The 18,426-nt window shown below is 40.0% G+C and overlaps 1 protein-coding gene across 1 annotated transcript in view; it reads right to left on the minus strand.

Annotated features, from left to right (window-relative positions):
* Positions 1-708: 708 nt before the first annotated feature.
* LOC131033262 (uncharacterized) overlaps positions 709-18,426 on the minus strand; it is a 33,197-nt gene continuing 15,479 nt past the window's right edge. The window contains exon 2 of the mRNA XM_057964433.2: positions 709-869. Coding sequence (XP_057820416.2) covers positions 709-869 — 161 coding nt within the window. The remainder of the gene's footprint in view (positions 870-18,426) is intronic.

The raw sequence follows: 18,426 nt of genomic DNA on the forward strand, positions 1-18,426 counted from the left end.
TCTATTGTTAGGAAGACCTTGGATACATGCCATGCAAGCCGTTCCATCTACCTACTGTCAATGTATCAAGTTCCCACATAATGGTGTAGAGATCACAATTCTGGGTGATGCAAATCCCTTTGCATATTGCCATAATATTAGCCATCAACAAGAGATTACCGTTCCTAATAATAGAGAAGCCATTTCTTCCACATCATATATCAGTCCCACCTCTCTTGCTCGTTCAAACACCCCTATGCCCAAGCAAGAAAAGCTTAAGATGAAGATCGCAGAGGAAGGTCCTGGGGAATACAACTTGAGTCAACTCTTTTGTGTGGGACAAATGCCCACTTCTCCTAGAATGCATGGTAAACCACAACAGGTACTCCAACAACCACTAAACATACCAGCGTGTGCTTTGACACCTTTCGTTCTTGGAAAGAGTCAAGAGGAAGAAACACAAGATGAGGACCTGGAGGAATGGATCTATAAGGATCCCATCACCACTGACATACCGCGAGTTACACTTCCTATGAACCAGTATGGCAAAGGCCTCCTCATTATGCAAAGAATGGGGTATGATGGTCAGAGTGCTTTGGGATATTGCAAACAAGGACAACATGAACCTCTGCTACTGGAATTCAAGCCCAAAGGAAATACAGGCCTCGGCTTTGAAAAAGAGATCTTTCCTAAATTAAAATTCAAAGGGAAACCCAGCAAACCCTTTTGTCAGCCTACTGCCAAAAGGCCACCTTTCATTATTAAAGCGGCATCAAGCACTATCCTGACTGCCCCATTAAGGCTCAGAATCCCAATACAACCATCACCAATGTCACTCATCCCACCAAACGAACTCGTCATCCCATCATCCGCACCATTAGTAGCAGCAACTGTATCAGAACCCGCAATAGCATCTATGGCACTAGCAGTTCCAGCAGAAACCACTGAGTCAATACTACCAATACTTCCCATATCAGATTCTTTAATCTCCATCAACCACCCTGCAACACCGATCATTACAAAGGTACATCAACCAATCACACCTGCAGTATTTAACTCAAAGGAGATCCCAGTATGGTATAGTAATCGGATGCTAGAAAGTGATTCAGAGACCGACTCACATGAATGGGAATTTGATTCGGTACAGCTTAACACTTCAGATGAGGAAGACACATCACCGCCTCCACCACGCAAAGACATCCCTATTTATGGAGAAGCACAGATAAAGACCACTTGGGTTCCTGAACTAGAAACATCTTCCACAGACCCTACGTCTCATCCTATGCCTGATTCTGACAGAGAGAGTACCATTAACGACCTTCACCATAACGTCTTAACCCTCGCTGATACATCTAATGCACTTAACCTAATCGATGAAGTAATGCCCATTATCCACCCTGAACTCATCGAATGGAACCAACCAAATCCCCCATGTCTTGACTTCTTCCAAAACAATGAGGCTATCATTGACTTTTTGGAATTAAGGGATAACCTACCAAGCGGGGATCACAAAGCTGGATTCGCCATTGAACTTAATAGCGCAGCATACTGTGGGGTGGATGCCAAACCTTTTAGCTGCAAAAATATAACAATAGAACATGGATCTTCCAGTGAAAACCACATCGTGGCACTGTTTGATCCAACAAAAGTAAAAAGAAAGAGCGTATCCAACGGTGAAAACCTCTCTGTGGCGCCTGAGGATGAAGGGTTTGACATTCTCCCTAATAGTACACAACAGGAACGATCAACAATTCTCATCGAGGAAACCAAAGAATACAATGTGGGGACTCCTGAAAATCCTCATATCATACATCTGGCATCTCTTCTCACTCTAGAGGAACAGCCTAAATTTATCGAGTTCTTCCAGAAGCGTCAGATCAACTTCGCATGGTCATATGCAGACATGCCTGGGCTTGATCCTGATTTAGTCATGCATCACCTCACCGTAGCAGAAGGAGCCAAACCTGTCAAGCAGAAGCTTCGTAAGATGCATCCTTAGATTGTAGTGCTAGTCAAAACAGAACTCAAGAAACTCCTAGACGTTGGTTTCATTAGACCAATTGATTACGTAGAGTGGATCTCCAATATTGTGCCTATCGGCAAACCAAAAGGGGGCATCTGCATTTGTACTGACTTCAGAGATCTGAATAAGGCATGTCCTAAGGATGACTTCCCCCTTCCAAATATCGACATCATAGTGGATCTGACAGCAGGACATGCCATGCTTTCACTCATGGATGGCTTTTCAGGATACAATCAGATAAAGATCGCACCAGAAGATCAACATAAGACTGCCTTCACCTGTCCATGGGGCACATATTGCTGGAATGTGATGCCTTTCGGTCTCAAGAATGCAGGAGCAACCTATCAAAGAGCAATGACCACCATCTTCCATGACATGATGCATACTATGATGGAAGATTATGTGGATGACTTACTAGCAAAATCACTCACTAGAGAAGGACATCTCCACATCTCAGATAAAATCTTTGATAGACTGGAACAATATCATGTTCGACTTAACCCAAATAAATGTGTCTTTGGAGTAACCTCCGGGAAACTTCTAGGATACAATGTCTCAAACAAAGGTATTGAGGTCGATCTAGCAAAAGTTAAGGCAATCATGGACATGCCACCACCAAAGAATATCAGTCAGCTAAGGACACTACAAGGGCGACTTCAATCCATCCGAATATTCATTGCACAATTGGCTGATAAGTGTCATCCATTTACACATCTGCTACACAAGAATATCCACTTTCAGTGGGATGCCCGATGCCAACAAGCATTTCAGATGCTTAAAGACTATCTCATGAATCCACCATTGTTGATGCCACCAGATCCAAGAAGACCGTTGTTACTCTATATCTCAGCAACAAGTACAGCATTGGGTGTACTACTGGCACAACATAATGCAGAAGGAAAAGAGTGTGTTGTTTACTATATCTCTCGCACACTGGTGGGCTATGAACTCAATTACACACCTATTGAGCGAGCTTGCCTAGCAGTAATCCTGGCAGCCACTAAATTGAGGCACTATCTGTTAACACACAAGGTACAACTCATTGCAAAGATTGATCCACTCAAGTATTTACTCAGCAAAGCAGCATTGACAGGTCGCTTGGCCAAGTGGGTGATGATTCTAAGTGAATTTGACATCGAGTATGTGGACCGTAAAGCTATCAAAGGTCAAGTTATTGTAGATCAGTTGGCCGATGCACCACTCATAGGAGATCATCCTCTCATTTCCAATTTTCTAGATGAAGAGATATTTATGATCACAACAGCACAACCATGGAAACTATATTTTGATGGTTCATACACTAGGCATGGGTCGGGGGTAGGCATTTTGTTTATCACACCTCAGGGTGATAGCATCCCGAAGTCTTACAGGCTCACATTTCCATGCAAAAACAACATAGCAGAGTATGAGGCCTTGATCACAGGACTCAGGTTAGCCGTACAATGGAAATTGCAAGAACTGCAAGTATATGGCGACTCACAACTGGTCATTCGACAAGCAACCGATGAATATCATACTAAAGATGATAAACTCATGCCATATAAGCAAATGGTGGACAGTCTAAAGACATCATTTACTACTATCACTTTTGAGCAGATACCAAGAGATCAGAATCACGCTGCTGATGCTATGGCTACCATCGCATCTCTCCTAGATCTTCCGCAACATTCAACATGCTACGAGTTCTTGGTAGAACAGCTTTGGATCCCTGCTTATGATATCCCTGAAACCGAGATGATATGTTTCCTTGTCAGTTCTGAATCCCCATGGTACGGTGATTTCTACACCTATCTTCACGATCATACCCTTCCTCCCAACCAATCGAATAACCAACGAAAAACCTTCATTCGCCAAACTGCTCGATATACCATTATTGCTGAAACCCTATACCGACGCGGTCTTGATGGTACTCTCCTTCGATGTCTGGAACAAGATGAGATAACAAAGGCTTTGGAAGAGGTACATGAAGGAATTTGCGGGACTCATTCAAGTGGTCCATCACTAGCCAAGAAACTCCTGCGAGCTGGATATTATTGGCCATCTATGGAAAAAGATTCCTACTACTTTGTCAGGAAGTGCAAGAAATGCCAAGTTCATGGCGACCTGATACATGCACCCACCCAGGAACTACAACCAATCACGACACCATGGCCTTTCTGTCAATGGGGCCTTGACCTTGTGGGTAAAATCCATCCATCTTCATCCAATGGCCATAAATTCATTATTACCGCCATCGAATATTTCACAAAGTGGATCGAAGCTGTTCCACTTACCCAAGTCACCGGCAAGCAGATCGCCTCATTCATCCTCAACTACATCATTTGCCGGTATGGTGTACCCATGTCCATCATCACAGATAATGGTCTTCCTTTCAAAAATTAGTATGTTCGTGAAATTTGTGAGAAATTTCATATCCAACACCGCTTTTCCACCCCCTATTACCCACAAGGCAATGGTCAGGCTGAAGCATCAAATAAGAACATATTAAGAATCCTCAAGAAGACAGTCAATGATGTCGGCCGTGATTGGCATGTTCAATTAAATCCAGCGCTATGGGCATATCGAACTAGCATTCGAACCCCTACAGGTGCAACTCCTTATTCATTGGTCTATGGTGCAGAAGCTATCTTGCCTATTGAGGTTGAGATACCATCATTACGGGTTTCCTTGCATAATCTGATAGATGACGAAGCATATAGAGTGTCCCGTCTTCAGGACTTAGAGTTACTTGATGAAAAGCGACAAGCTGCATACAACCATCTCAAAGCCTATCAGCAGCGCATGAGCAGAAGCTACAATCACCAAGTTAAACCTCGTACATTTGAGGTAGGTGATCTTGTTCTACGAGAGAATCCTCGCAATCAACCCAACAGGGAACATCAGGGAAAGTTTGAATCAAACTGGCCTGGTCCATATGTTGTCACTGCTGTATTCGGGTCCGGGGCATATCAGTTGGCTACATCAGAAGGAGAACCGCTTGTAGATCCAATCAACAGCATGCACCTCAAACGATTTTATACCTAAGGTGTACAAAGCATCAGGCTCCCCTACATACCAGAAAATACCAAAAACATTCAGAAAAATGTCCTGAAGAAATGCAAAAACATTCAAAAAAAGTAAAGAAAAATCATGCATCCAAACGGTGAACAACCACTCCGGTGGCACCTTGGGTAAGTACGATGGTGAAAACCTAGCAAACAGGCGCCACTCGTAAAGGCTCTGACTCCATTGTCTTTCAGACTTGTTGTGATTACATCTACTTCATACATACATCCATCCATCCAAAACCATGGCTTGTTATTTTTCTGCAAATATGATACATACTTCATGCGTCTAAAGCATCCCGCTTGTTCATAGTCATGTCTAAAACTGGGGGCAATGCCCTTAACCTATTGATGGAAGTGGATTCTACATTGTATTATGATTCATTAAGTTCTTCATTCAAGCAATCATCAAAACACCAAAAACATTCAAAAATATCTCGCAAAAATACCAAAAACATTCAAAACAATTCAAAATCCAAAAACATCAGAAAACATCGAAAATCACACAAAAACATGGCAACACCTTGTACATACTCATCCATAGATACCAAGATAAACATTGACAAAATACTCACACAAATGACCATTTATCAATCGACCACACAATCCACATCAACACTCAAAATTGTCTTCAAACAAGGATGCATCCTTCCTTACCAAAACAAAGACAAGATGACGTTTTCTTTGACAAGAAAATTATGTTAAGCTATCAAATACTTGGTTGATTTGTGAGTACAATCATTTGTTTATCTATATCGGGATCTTTTCAGCATTGTTTTGTTTTGTTTGTGCCTTATTTCCGATGAAGTTCTGGGGCATGTACTAATGGTGTCTACGTGGGAAGTTCACCAAGCTACGTGATCTTATGCCAAATGCAGTCATAGATCATTATGGCTTGCTGACTACAGCGTATACCTCGACCATATGAGCATGAACCATTACCAAGGATCCATATTCTTTATTCTTTCTGTATATATTGTTTGTTTGTAGGTACAATGCTCTTCCTTGGGTTCCTCCTACCTCATCCAAACTAGATAAAGGTTTTTATCTCTTAGTACGGTATGCACTTGTCTCAGGATATGATCAGCCTAAGATCAAGGAGGACGCTCCAAGTCATGCATGAAAGGAGATAATCCTTGTCTGTTCCGCAAGCAATACTTTGGTCAACTTGATCCATTATATCAAGTTGCTTGTATTAACTTGCTATATTAAAATCCATGTAAGGAATACTCAGGTCATCTTGAATCATTATGTCAAGATGCTTGTATTCTCTTCCAACATTTTAAAGCTCAATGATGAAAATAGAGCACTATGGATCATCATTTCATCTCATCTGTTTATATATTGCATTCTGTTGCATAACACCCATCCGTTCGCTCATTCATATGTAGGTTTTATATGCAAAATATGAAAATTAAGCTGGTCTTGGATACAATCACGATTGAGTACTCTGATACATCATCAATGCATCATGCAAAGTCTTACGAACCTTGCATTCTTCATGATCATATCATCCTCACATTTAGTTGCATCTTGCATTAAACATTTAGTTGCATTTTGCATTAAAAATTCATGTCATTTTTTTACTTACCATATAGTTCATTTTCTTGACATTTAGTTTTCATTTAATCATTTGCATCATTACATCAATCATCAATAATTCGATTCATTCATGGGATCAAATTGTCTTTGATTGTTTTAGATCATTTTATTAGGCATTCATTTAGTGTCAATTATCCATTATCATCTTATCAACTTGTATCATTTATTATTGCACACATTCATTTATAGTTAAAAAGTGCATTCATTCCTTCGTTAATAAGTATCTTATTATGCTCATTTTAGGATTCATTCGCATTGCATTCATTTATCCTTTTTTTTTTTAATTGCATTAAGGTGCAATTATTAAAACATTAGTTATAGTATCATCACATTACCATTTGTACTTAAATCATATTTAAGCATTTAGCATCATAAATCCATTTGTTTATTAAACATTGGTTCATACCATATATATATATATATATATATATATATATATATATATATATATATATATATATATATATATATATATATATATATATATATATATATATATATATATATATATATATATATATATATATATATATATATATATATATATATATATATATATATATATATATATATATATTCACTTTACATACGCATTCATTTAGGCATTATCATATAAACATTTGTACTTTACATTTTATTTATCCATATTGCATTCCTATAAACATTAGTACCATACCATTTTATATATCCATTTTCCAAATGCATTCATTTAACACATTATCATATAAACATTTGTACTTTACATTTTGTTTATCCATAATCATTCATCTAAAAATATCTAGATGCATAACATCATTCATTCGACCATTGCATTAACACCATCACATAAATCATCTCATCATTATATCAAAATAGGAAACACCAAGATCCTGTTCATAAATCATCATAAGCATACATCATCATCATGACATTACATACATAAAAGCATTACATTAAAAATCAAACAAATCATACATCAACCTGCATTCATATGTCAGTATCCCACATCATAAATCATCATCAAAACCTGCATATAAGGAACATCTCATCACATGCATACATATACACATATCCATCTAAGCAATAAACTCATCATCATGCATAAACATCCATACATAATCAAATGCATATCATCAAAATATGGGCTCTCCTCATATATCATCTCATATATCAGAGTACAATGAAGTCTATAAAAATCGGCTACCAAGAGCCATCCAAGATACAGTCCACAAAATAATGATACAAATACATATATGCATGAATGCTCTCTCAAATGCCACTCTGGCCTGATGCTATCCCAACACCTCCCCCTGCTCCACCACTGGTGCCTGCACCCCCTGATCCATCTCTCCGTGGAGGCCTCATCGAACCACCACTCCCTCCTGCATCCCCTGATCTCTCCCGCCTCAAAGGACCCATCACACCCCCACTGCTCTGCATCCTCTGTGATCGCTCTGATCGAGTCTGTCGTATCTGCGTATAACTGAGAGCTCGCTGACTCACTAGCACCACCTGCTCATACAAACCCCACCAATACTCTATCTCAGCCTGTGCTCGCCCAAACTGCCTCATAACCTCCCCTGTAGGCCCCTGTGCTCCTACTCCAGCCCGGACTCTCTCCTGCAGCTCCGCCAATCTCTCCACTGCAGTATCTCTCTCCCGCAGCACCACCATAAACTTTGACTCCCATGCAAATAGCTGCACATCCCTAGCTGCCACCTCTGCCTCCAAATCCTCTATCCATGTCTGCAAGCGCACTATAATATGGTCCCGCAGATCTCCAGTGGCTCCCTCCCTTGTGTCCATAGCTGCCTCCCCTACACCTCCCTCACCAGAAGTCCCCTCCCCTCTGTCCATCGGGATCTCCCTCTCCATCCCCCTCCCACTCAGCTGCACTCCTCTCGAAATCAATGGTCCATGTGAGATCTGTAGAGGCAGTCCACCTCTCCCTCTCCGCTGACTCCGCATCCCCAATCCTCCTCCACCTCCTCCACCTCCTCCATCTCCTCCTCCACCACCTCCTCCATCTCCTCCTCCACCACCTCCTCCCTCTCCTCGACCTCTTGCCCTCCTCCGTCTCCATCCCCTCTCATCCTCAAACGCTAGGATCGGCTCTGCAGGATCCGATATCCGTAGGATCGGGTGCGCTGCTCGGTACTGCGTATAATCATCTGTAACCCCTACATCAATGACCCTCGGTCATAGGTCCCATGGCCTCACCTGCAATGTCTAAAACTCTGCCAGTGCCTGATCATAAGATAGCACTGGACCCCATGCATACCTCTCTCAAATCACCCGCACATACTCTCTAGAACCGCTAAGAAGTCCCTGCTACTGTCCAAACTGCCTCATCACTCTCCCAAGCACCTGTCTCTCTACATGATATGCAGTCCTCCCAATGAGGAATCGAGTCATGAACACATAAGGTAGTGCCTCTGCATCATCCTCCCATGGCTCACACTCCAAGTATGGCCACCATATCACTGCATCCAGATCATCTAGCGCCCGCCGCCACCACTCTAACTTCCCCAAGTGGGGCTGACTCATCATACCATTGTACATAAACATGTACGGCTGATCCACCGCATGGAATTTCAGACTCACCGGTCGAGTCACTGGTAGGTGCTCCCAAGCCCAAATGTGTAGCAGCGTCATGCCCACTGCTAAGGAACCTCTCCCTCAGTACACTACCTCATGGAGCTCCTAATACATGTGTGCTAGCACGCACGGCCCCCATACAAATCAGGTCCCCTCGGTCATCATCATCTTGATACCCTGTCCCCATCCCACCGCCAACCCATGTGACCGCCTGTCTGGACACAGTAGTCCTCCCACAATCCCTAACAAAACTGCTAGAAGAGGCTCATATAGTGCCACTATATCCTCCCAAGCAATGGAGCCATCATCAATAAATACATCCTCATCAAATATCCTCTGCACTACTACAGTCCCCCAGGATCTATCGTACGTGACCAGCTCTCCTCGAATCGGAATCCGTAGGATGTGCCACACATCCTCCAAGGTCATGGTCATCTCCCCCTGAGCCAAATGAAAGGTGCACGTCTCACTGTGCCACCGCTCCACCAGTGCTGTGATCAATCCGTGATTCATACGAATCATGGGCATATGAATCACCTCATAAAGACCCGTCACTGTAATACAATCAATCTCTGCCTGGGTCAATCGGTCCTGCAACCCCTGTGTCGCAGGATGGCGCTCGCGTAACTGCAACACGCGCAGATCCTCCTGCACATGGACATTCATCAATCACCATCAGTTGTTTTATTTTAAAACTTTCTTAAGTTTAAACCTAGACTATCATCAGATACTTTGATCAAGTATCTTCAGGTCTCAACAAGTAAGCAATCATGGCCACCTAGACTTCAACAAGCATTTATCCTAAACAAATGACCTAAGTCTCATCAGGCTGCTATGGTTCGAAACAACTCCCACTTCACCTCGCCATCCATCAATCATTGGCATCAGGAGATTTTTCTTCATTCAAACTAGGGCATCTTTTTATCCTGAAACAAAGCGCTATTTTTTCAACAATAGCGCTACAACCCTAACAACAGCGCTCAATAAGCTATACAAAAGCGCTACAACTACAAATGCGCTAAAACAACTGCACAATAGCGCTCTTAAAAACAATAGCGCTATCAGTGCAAAAGTGCTCAAACTTGCATACAATAGCGCTATATCAATCCAAAAGCGCTCAAACAATGGCTCAATAGCGCCATTGCGGCACAATAGCGCTAGTTTATGGAGCAAAAGCGCCAAAACTAAAGTTCCAGCGCTCTTGCTCTGACTTGACTTGGACTTAGCTAAAAACCTAGCAAAAATGCACAAAACTTGAGTTTTCAAATTTGCATACCGCTGGTCCGTAGTCATCTGGGTGCTGGAACCATCGGACTCGCTTGAATTTGTGCTCGGTGATTGGAATCGGCATCGTAGCTCCTACTCGCTCCTCCAAATGTCACTATCAGAGCTCTCATTTTCAACTGGTCGCGGTCACAAATGATCCTGTTTTCACCCCTTTCACCCCATTTATACCCTTCGTGGTCATCGTAACTTCCCCCGTACTCATCGCCGTGGTCCCCGTGAACTTCCTGCGCCCCCCCTTTCTCCATGTTTCCCCTGTTTTCTTCTATTTTTCACCCGTATGGCTAACTTCTTCTCTTCTACCACCCTACCAATTTTCGATCTTTTTCGAGAGATCGCCCGATTTTTTGAAATTTTTCGGCCCATCTCTCGAGGGGGCATACCACCCATTAAATTAACATTTTATGGGGCATTTTCTTCATACCTATTTTTCTTTCTTTAAAAAGATGCGATAAACCGCACCATCTCAAAGAGGGGCAAATGTAGTCACACAAATCTGTCCAGCTTAATTAAATAAATAAACGTTATTTATTTGATTAAAAATCCACTAGCCATCAATTAATTAAATTAATATTTAATTAATTAATCTCCAAACATTCTCCTATTAATTAAATAAATTATTCAGTTTATTTTAATTAATTCATTAAACCAAATACAAATCAATTAAATAAATAAAATCTATTTATTTAATTAAATCCCCTTTTTCTTCTTTTAAATAAATTAAATAAAACATTTATTTAAATCATTATCTCCCCCCCACTTGCATTTTCCTACAAATGCAACTTGCACACATTTATTGAAATAAATTAATTTATTTTAATAAAATCCTATTTTTCCTCACCCACCAAATCCACTTGCAAAATCTAATCCCCTTCTAGATTCTTCTAACCCCTTCCTAATTAGCCTAATCCATCCCCTAATTGTTGTCACATTCCTAAGCAAAATGGAGTCACTTCTCAAAGACTCCAAAGTCTTTGAAAAGTATTTAATGCTTTGTGTGTTCAACAAATTAACCCCCAAAGTCTTCCAAGACCACTAATGGCTCTTACATGACCATTTATGGCTCTTACATAACCATTTATGGTTATTTCAAACTTGTCCCCCCAAACATTTATTATTTTGACCATATTCATCCATTTCACATTTGCACAAGAGTTTATTCATTCAACCAACCTTGACTTTAACTCCCAAGGTCATATCAAGTATTTAATGCTTATTCCCTCCCCTCTCAACCTATCTCACATTGACACTTGTCATCCTGGGATTGGGTTGAAAGCCCTCACATGGATTTGAAATCATTCAATCCTGACCCTTGTTGAGATTGCTCAATCTCAACCATCCATTGCTCCATTTTTCCTATAAATAGAGCTCATTTCTTCATAATCCAGATCCTGAAAACTTGCATGCATTTAAGCTATAGTCATTTTTAGAGAGCATTTTAGCATAATCATCTAATACCTTGTTATTTTGGTTAAAATATATCATTTTAGCATCAATAACATAGCATTAGCTTTTCATTTCATATTCGAAGCTCAATATTACAATCTCAATCCTCCATAAGCATCCATAGTGCAAAAAGCTGCTGAGAGCTACACTATTTTGGAACTTGGAGAGGAGAGGAACAAGGGAGAAAGGAACCAAAACCATGCTAAGAGGCATTTGGAGATGCCTCATTATCTTTGCTTCTTTAGTTAGATATATTAGCATGTTTTTAGTATCTCTCTTGGTATGCCTTTTTAGATTAGTTTTTGATTGACTAACACTAACAATCTAACAGTTTTTGTGTCTTTTTTTGTTGTTGATCATTTACTAACCTTGTGCCATTTAGGAGGGCATCAGTACTCAATCATCAAAATCATCTATGTGAAAAATGAAAACTGTCGAACATCGAAAGCTAACCCTGACACCCTTTGCCAAGTCCTGATTGGGACCATGGCGCCCTCGAAGGACCATGGCGCCTTGAGAGGACCATGGTGCCCTTCAGGGACCATGGCACCCTGAGAGGACCATGGCGTCTTGATAGGACCATGGCACCTTGGGTGGGACCCAGGGTCAGATTCTAGGGCCCGCATTCGATCACAGAAACTCAAAGTCAACAAAAATGCAGAAAGTCAAAGTTCAGTCAACTCACCTCGTCCAGTGGCTCATCGCCGATCACGGCCTGTCGTGTGATCTCCATCCTCGTGGGACGCTTCAATTGTCGTGAAGGCATGATGATGGCTATGTGGGCTCTGCTACAATAAACAATACTCAGAAATCAACAAAGGGACAAATGCAATAGTCACTTTCAAGGTATATATTTTCATTTTTGTTTCAAAACCCTAATTTTCCTGTATCACTCATTTCATCATAACTTGAGTCTGAGAGATGCGATTTTCGAACCGTTTGTTACGTAGGAATCATATTTTTGTTCCCTTACTCCCTAGATGTTCCAAAACATGCTCTGATGAAGCCTCTTCAGTGAACATCTCTCATCAACAATCTCTCACACAATTTGTTGTAAGTAAACATGCTATCCGGTTTCACCTCCCTAATAAGCAAGCCGAAACAGGGGGGGCATATAGCTACTCGCAAATTTCATCACTTTCCTTAGTAAGCATTAGGTGATTTTGTGATCTAACGTGTGTTTTGTAGGGTGCGGTTCCTAACTGTGTACTGCAGATACCGCTGGGGGCTTCGTTCAACGGACTTATGGATATATCATTTTTCAAATAATGTTTACTTTCCTGTACTTTAGCTTGCATATGCACGTAGTACTCATATGACTGCTAAAGTGGGGGCTAAATGTAGCATCGTAAATTGTACGCACTTGCTAGAATGGTACAATTTCCCACCTAGTTTAGCACCCGCCTTGGCGCATTTTGCACTACATTTCCTCTTTAGCACTTAATTAATCAAACTAATTAGGTCTAAGGTCATATTTCATCATCTTCCAGTTGGGCCATTTCATTAAAGTGTGCCCCTTTCATTTTATTCCTCTAATACATCATTTAATCAAAAACCCTAATTAGGTCCTATTTTGAACTTGGGGGCTTGATTTCAGGGGTCAAAACATCTCAAAATCACCTGTAACTTCGGGATTCTCTCTAAAATCATCATATCCGACGGCCCTGAAAATTTGGTGAAAAGTTGTCAGGACCATGGCGCCTAGAGTGCACACGGTTCCAGACATTTTTCCCAAAATTTTAGGAGCACAATCCAATCATAAAATAAAGCTTAACCCCAAGATATTGGTGGGAGATTCAATCTCTAGGTCAGCCAAAAGTTGAAATTAAGACCTAGGGTTTCATATATAAGAGCTCTCTTTCTTCATTTGAAAGGATGGGGATTTTGGCTAAAAGGACCTTCTATGCAGTGAAAGAGTAGATCTTTGAAGACTTCAACAACATTCAACATCCATCCATCAAGCATTCATCAATTTCATTCATCCATTTAGGGCTTTGAAGATATTGAAGAGCAATAGGGGATCACCGACTGAAGATTGGCTTGTACCCCTCCCTTGGGGTTGGGTATGATTTCATGTTGTTTTCAAGTCTTTCCATAAGCTTCATTACATCATTTGTATTCATGCTTTAGATCACTTTGCATCTTGATTTGGAGTATTTACATTATCATTTACAAGCAACTAGGGTTTACTTTCTAGGTTGCTCTAGTTTGCTTACTTGCATTTTAGGATCTTGCACACACACAAGGTCTGCACACACACTACTTTTACAATACAACTTGGCTATTAATGGAGGTGGAAACCACCAAAGCAGGGGTTTGACTAAGGAAAAACCCTATATAGCTGCCCACCATACCTTTTCAAATATAAGTGCAAGTTTCGGGATTCGGACGACGCCACAAGTTGCAGATCCGACGGAAGCGGACCGAGACAGAACTTCACACCAAATTTCAGAGCAAAAGACCAGGACAGGGGCATTCGGCATCCTGGTCCTGCCAGGATAGGGGTGCTAGGTGCCCTAGTCCCTGGGACAGGGGCGCTGGGCGCCCTGGTCCTTCTGTCAGACATCAAGTTTCAGACAGCTTTTCAGGTTACCAAACAGTAGTTTTAGGTGCAGTTTCAGGAGCAAAATCAGGACAGTGGTGCCCGCACCCCCGTCCCGAATATTTTCACTCAGATTTTAACTTTGGGTACGCATCTGCATTCTTGTCTTGTCCTTGTGTTTACAACTTTCCATTGTTTAACTTCAATTTTGCAATTTTGTTATTAGTTCATACTTGCACTTTGAGGTTAGGAATTGAATTTGCATCATTTTATCTTTCAATTAAAAAAAAGGAATAGAAACCCTAATAGGTAGCCTGTGGCTCTCTCTTTCACAAAAAGAAGTAGCCAATTGTGTGATATCTCTAGGCTCTTTCGTATTCCACAATGTGTGTCAAAAGGTAGGATTAGGACATGTTAGCCTAGTTTCGCTTTTTTCCCCTACACATTTATAATCATCTCATGTGCACTATGAATGCATGAACTTGACACAAAATTCAATCTATTTGTATGACCAACTTTATATCCAATGACCATGCTAGCAAATTTAAATGTTTTATCCTTTATATCATTAACCCTAAGTGACAAGTTGTCATATGTAGCTCCGGTTAAGCTCATAACCTCTTTGTTAGGGATTTTCTTCTTCTTGTCAGGTCTAGAACTGGTGGAGGGTAAACCAGTAACAACTCTAATAGCTTCCTTGGCAATCTTAAATACCGAGTCCAGCCACATAAATTCTCCGTGAACCCTACTAAGGATATAGCGGATGACTTCATCTAATAATTTTGGCATATGGAGGATGTCTTTGAAACCTAAATCCTCGACTACCTTATGTTCTTATTTTACTACCCCATTCTTGTCACTGATTACATTCATATACATGTTCATCAAATCTTCAGATCCTTAACTTTCTATGTTGCAATATATGTATGCCCTAGGGTCTTTAGTAAACGTGACTCCCTTCGATATTTTAGAGAATGCACCAATAGAATTATCATGTTTTTCTATCTTAGGAATAATCTTTAAAATGGGTCTAGGTCGTTTAATGTTTTCCACAATAGTAGGGTTTGCTACGAATTCAGGAACAGAAGATGAAGATGCCATTGCAAAAGATAAATACCTTTTAACTCTAAAATCCTTGAATACTCTGAAAAGACCTTTGTTGCTTCACCTTTAGAATTCCCTTTCTCAATTTTGCTCTCTTCGAATGATTGGATGCTTGGTGAATTGAAATGAGAGGTTACAATGCCTTTATAACCAAAAATTGACTTACAACTGCAATAAATGTTTCACTGGTGAAGTGAAAACTCCACATATCTGCCAGTAAAGAAGAAATATAACTTCTGACCATCAACCAAGGGTAAATGCATGATTTTCAATTTTTTGCCTTACCCCTAAGGTTTATTCCTTAGTTAGATGAAGAATCTCTTGCCAGTGCAGGATTACCCTGTTCTACCGGTGCAGTGACAAATTCATTACTTCTCTGATCTCTCTTCCTAATCCATTGTTTAGAAAATTCTTGCTTGATTTTAGTCACCTTTTCTTTGCCTTTTTTATTGGATCCTTTATTGTTTGCCTATACATTCTTGCTTCTACAAAATTTTGAAATATGCCCAATCTTGTTACATGCATAACAAGTTACATTGTTTCTCTGAATATCCTTTCTATAACCTTGACCTATTTGAGTTCTACATTGATTAGATAAATATCCAAATCTACCACAAACATAGCATTTCACATTCATTCTACAATTGTCTAAGTTTTGACCATTATTATTGCATTTGGAACATAGACCAGTGGGTAAGTTTGTATTCAGATTATTCCTAAGTCTGCACTGATTTGCTCTATGACCAAATTTGTTGCAATTAAAACATTTCCCATTAAATTTATAAGCATTAGGTTGCCTTACTAGTTTTTTGTGATCATGATTGTTTGCAGCCCTAGAACTTTCTCCATGTTCAAAACCAAGTCCAACTATTTCTCCATCAGGTTTCTAACTTTTTAGCATATCATCAAGATTATCCGAACTCTTCTTGAATTTGTCTTTGTATTCATTTGCAGTGACCAACTCACTTTCCAAAGTGCTAAATTGTCTCAAAAGTTCCTCTTTGTCATATTGCATGTGAATTAAATCAGTTTTAAGCATATAATTTTCATAACTAAGCCTTTGATATTCATATAATCTTTCATTAAGTCGTCTGGCCAAACCTTCCTCATTCCTCTTTCTATCTTCAATATTCTTGCATAGTCTCATGGTTAAATCTTGCATCTCATTCTTCATGTTACTGTTCTCTTGTCTCAATTTGTCTGCAATATCTCTGAGAGTTTCTTTTTCTTCCTCATCTTGATTTTGCAATTGCACATGTAGTTATTTTCTCTTGTTCTTTGCTATAACCAGGTTATCTTGAAGCTCTTTGATAAATTCCCAAGCAATTCTAAGTTCATCTTCCAATTTGATATTCTTCAATTTTTCTACATCAAAATCTTCAAGAGCCCCTTCCAACTATTGTCTCAATCTTTCCATTGGTACTGGTTTCAAAATCTTCCTCAAGCTATTAGGCTTCTACAAATAGAGGACTAGGCTCTGATACCAATTGTTAGATACTTGATCAGTCCCAAAGATGCTAAGAGGGGGGGAGGGGGGGGGCGAATTAGTGTCTAACCAGTTAACCAAAGATTTAAACTTGTTTCCAACTTTATAACCCAAATCTATATATCGTTAAACAAATAATAAAGAAATAAAGAGAAATAACAGTATAACCATCAATGCACACCATAACACATATATTTTTGGTGAGGAAACCCAGTAGGGGAAAAACCTCGATTGGATTTGTCACCCACAATATTTACTCACTGGCCAATATAAATAAATATTACTTATATAATAGGGGCCTACACATATAGGAAGGCCAACAGCCTAGAGCTCACTGCTCAATCACAAAAAGGAGTCACACTGATTACAAAATTGGATAATTAAATACAATGATAATGTACTGCTCAAAATAGCATCTGCAATGCTGGATTCAGTATCGGTTTAAGATTTGTCAAATACCTCTGTCATAAACCTTGCTTCACTCTGCTCTTATTTTCTCATAAAATTATTACATCAAAATTCATATACAGATATTTGCTCTCATTTACCGCTTGCATTAATTACCTATACACATTTTTCTTACATTTCACACTTACAAAATGACCTACAAGATCTCATACATATATGAGTCTTTACAATACATCATGTCGGCTATACAATATAATTATAATACAAAATAATATAATTTCCATGTCAGCTCAAAGTGTCGGTAAGATTTTCTGTTGGTGTAGACTGGGTGCCGATGTGAATAATCTTTGTTGTGCCTGTCGGTGCTGGTAGATGATGTCTATTGTCAGTGTAACCTGTGAACCATGTTACTAGTTGGTTGCCATTAATGAAAACATCAACTATTCTCATCTGAGTGTATAAAGCCAACATGGGGTAGATGCCAAACCTTTCAGCTGCAAAAATATTACAATAAAGCATGGATCTTCTAGTGAAAACCACACGGTGGCACTTTTAGATCCCAAAAGAGTACAAACAAAGAGCATATCCAAAGGTGAAAACCTCTCTGAGGTGCCTGAGGATGAAAGGTTTGACATCCTCTCCTTTAGTATGAATCAGGAGAGATCAGCCATCCTAATAGAAGCAACAAAAGATTTCAATGTGGGGACCCTTGAGACTCCTCACAAAATACATGTGGCATCTCTATTAACTCTTGAAGAAGAGCCAAAATTTGTGGAATTCTTCCAAAAGCACCAAATTAACTTTGCACGGTATTATGCAGACATGCCTAGCTTAGATCTAGAATTGGTCATGCATCACTTAACTGTAGTAGAAGGAACTAAACCTGTCAAACAAAAGCTCAGAAAGATGCACCCACAGATTGTGGTTCTTA

This window comes from Cryptomeria japonica, chromosome 10, assembly GCF_030272615.1.
Source record: "Cryptomeria japonica chromosome 10, Sugi_1.0, whole genome shotgun sequence".
Lineage (NCBI taxonomy): Eukaryota > Viridiplantae > Streptophyta > Pinopsida > Cupressales > Cupressaceae > Cryptomeria > Cryptomeria japonica.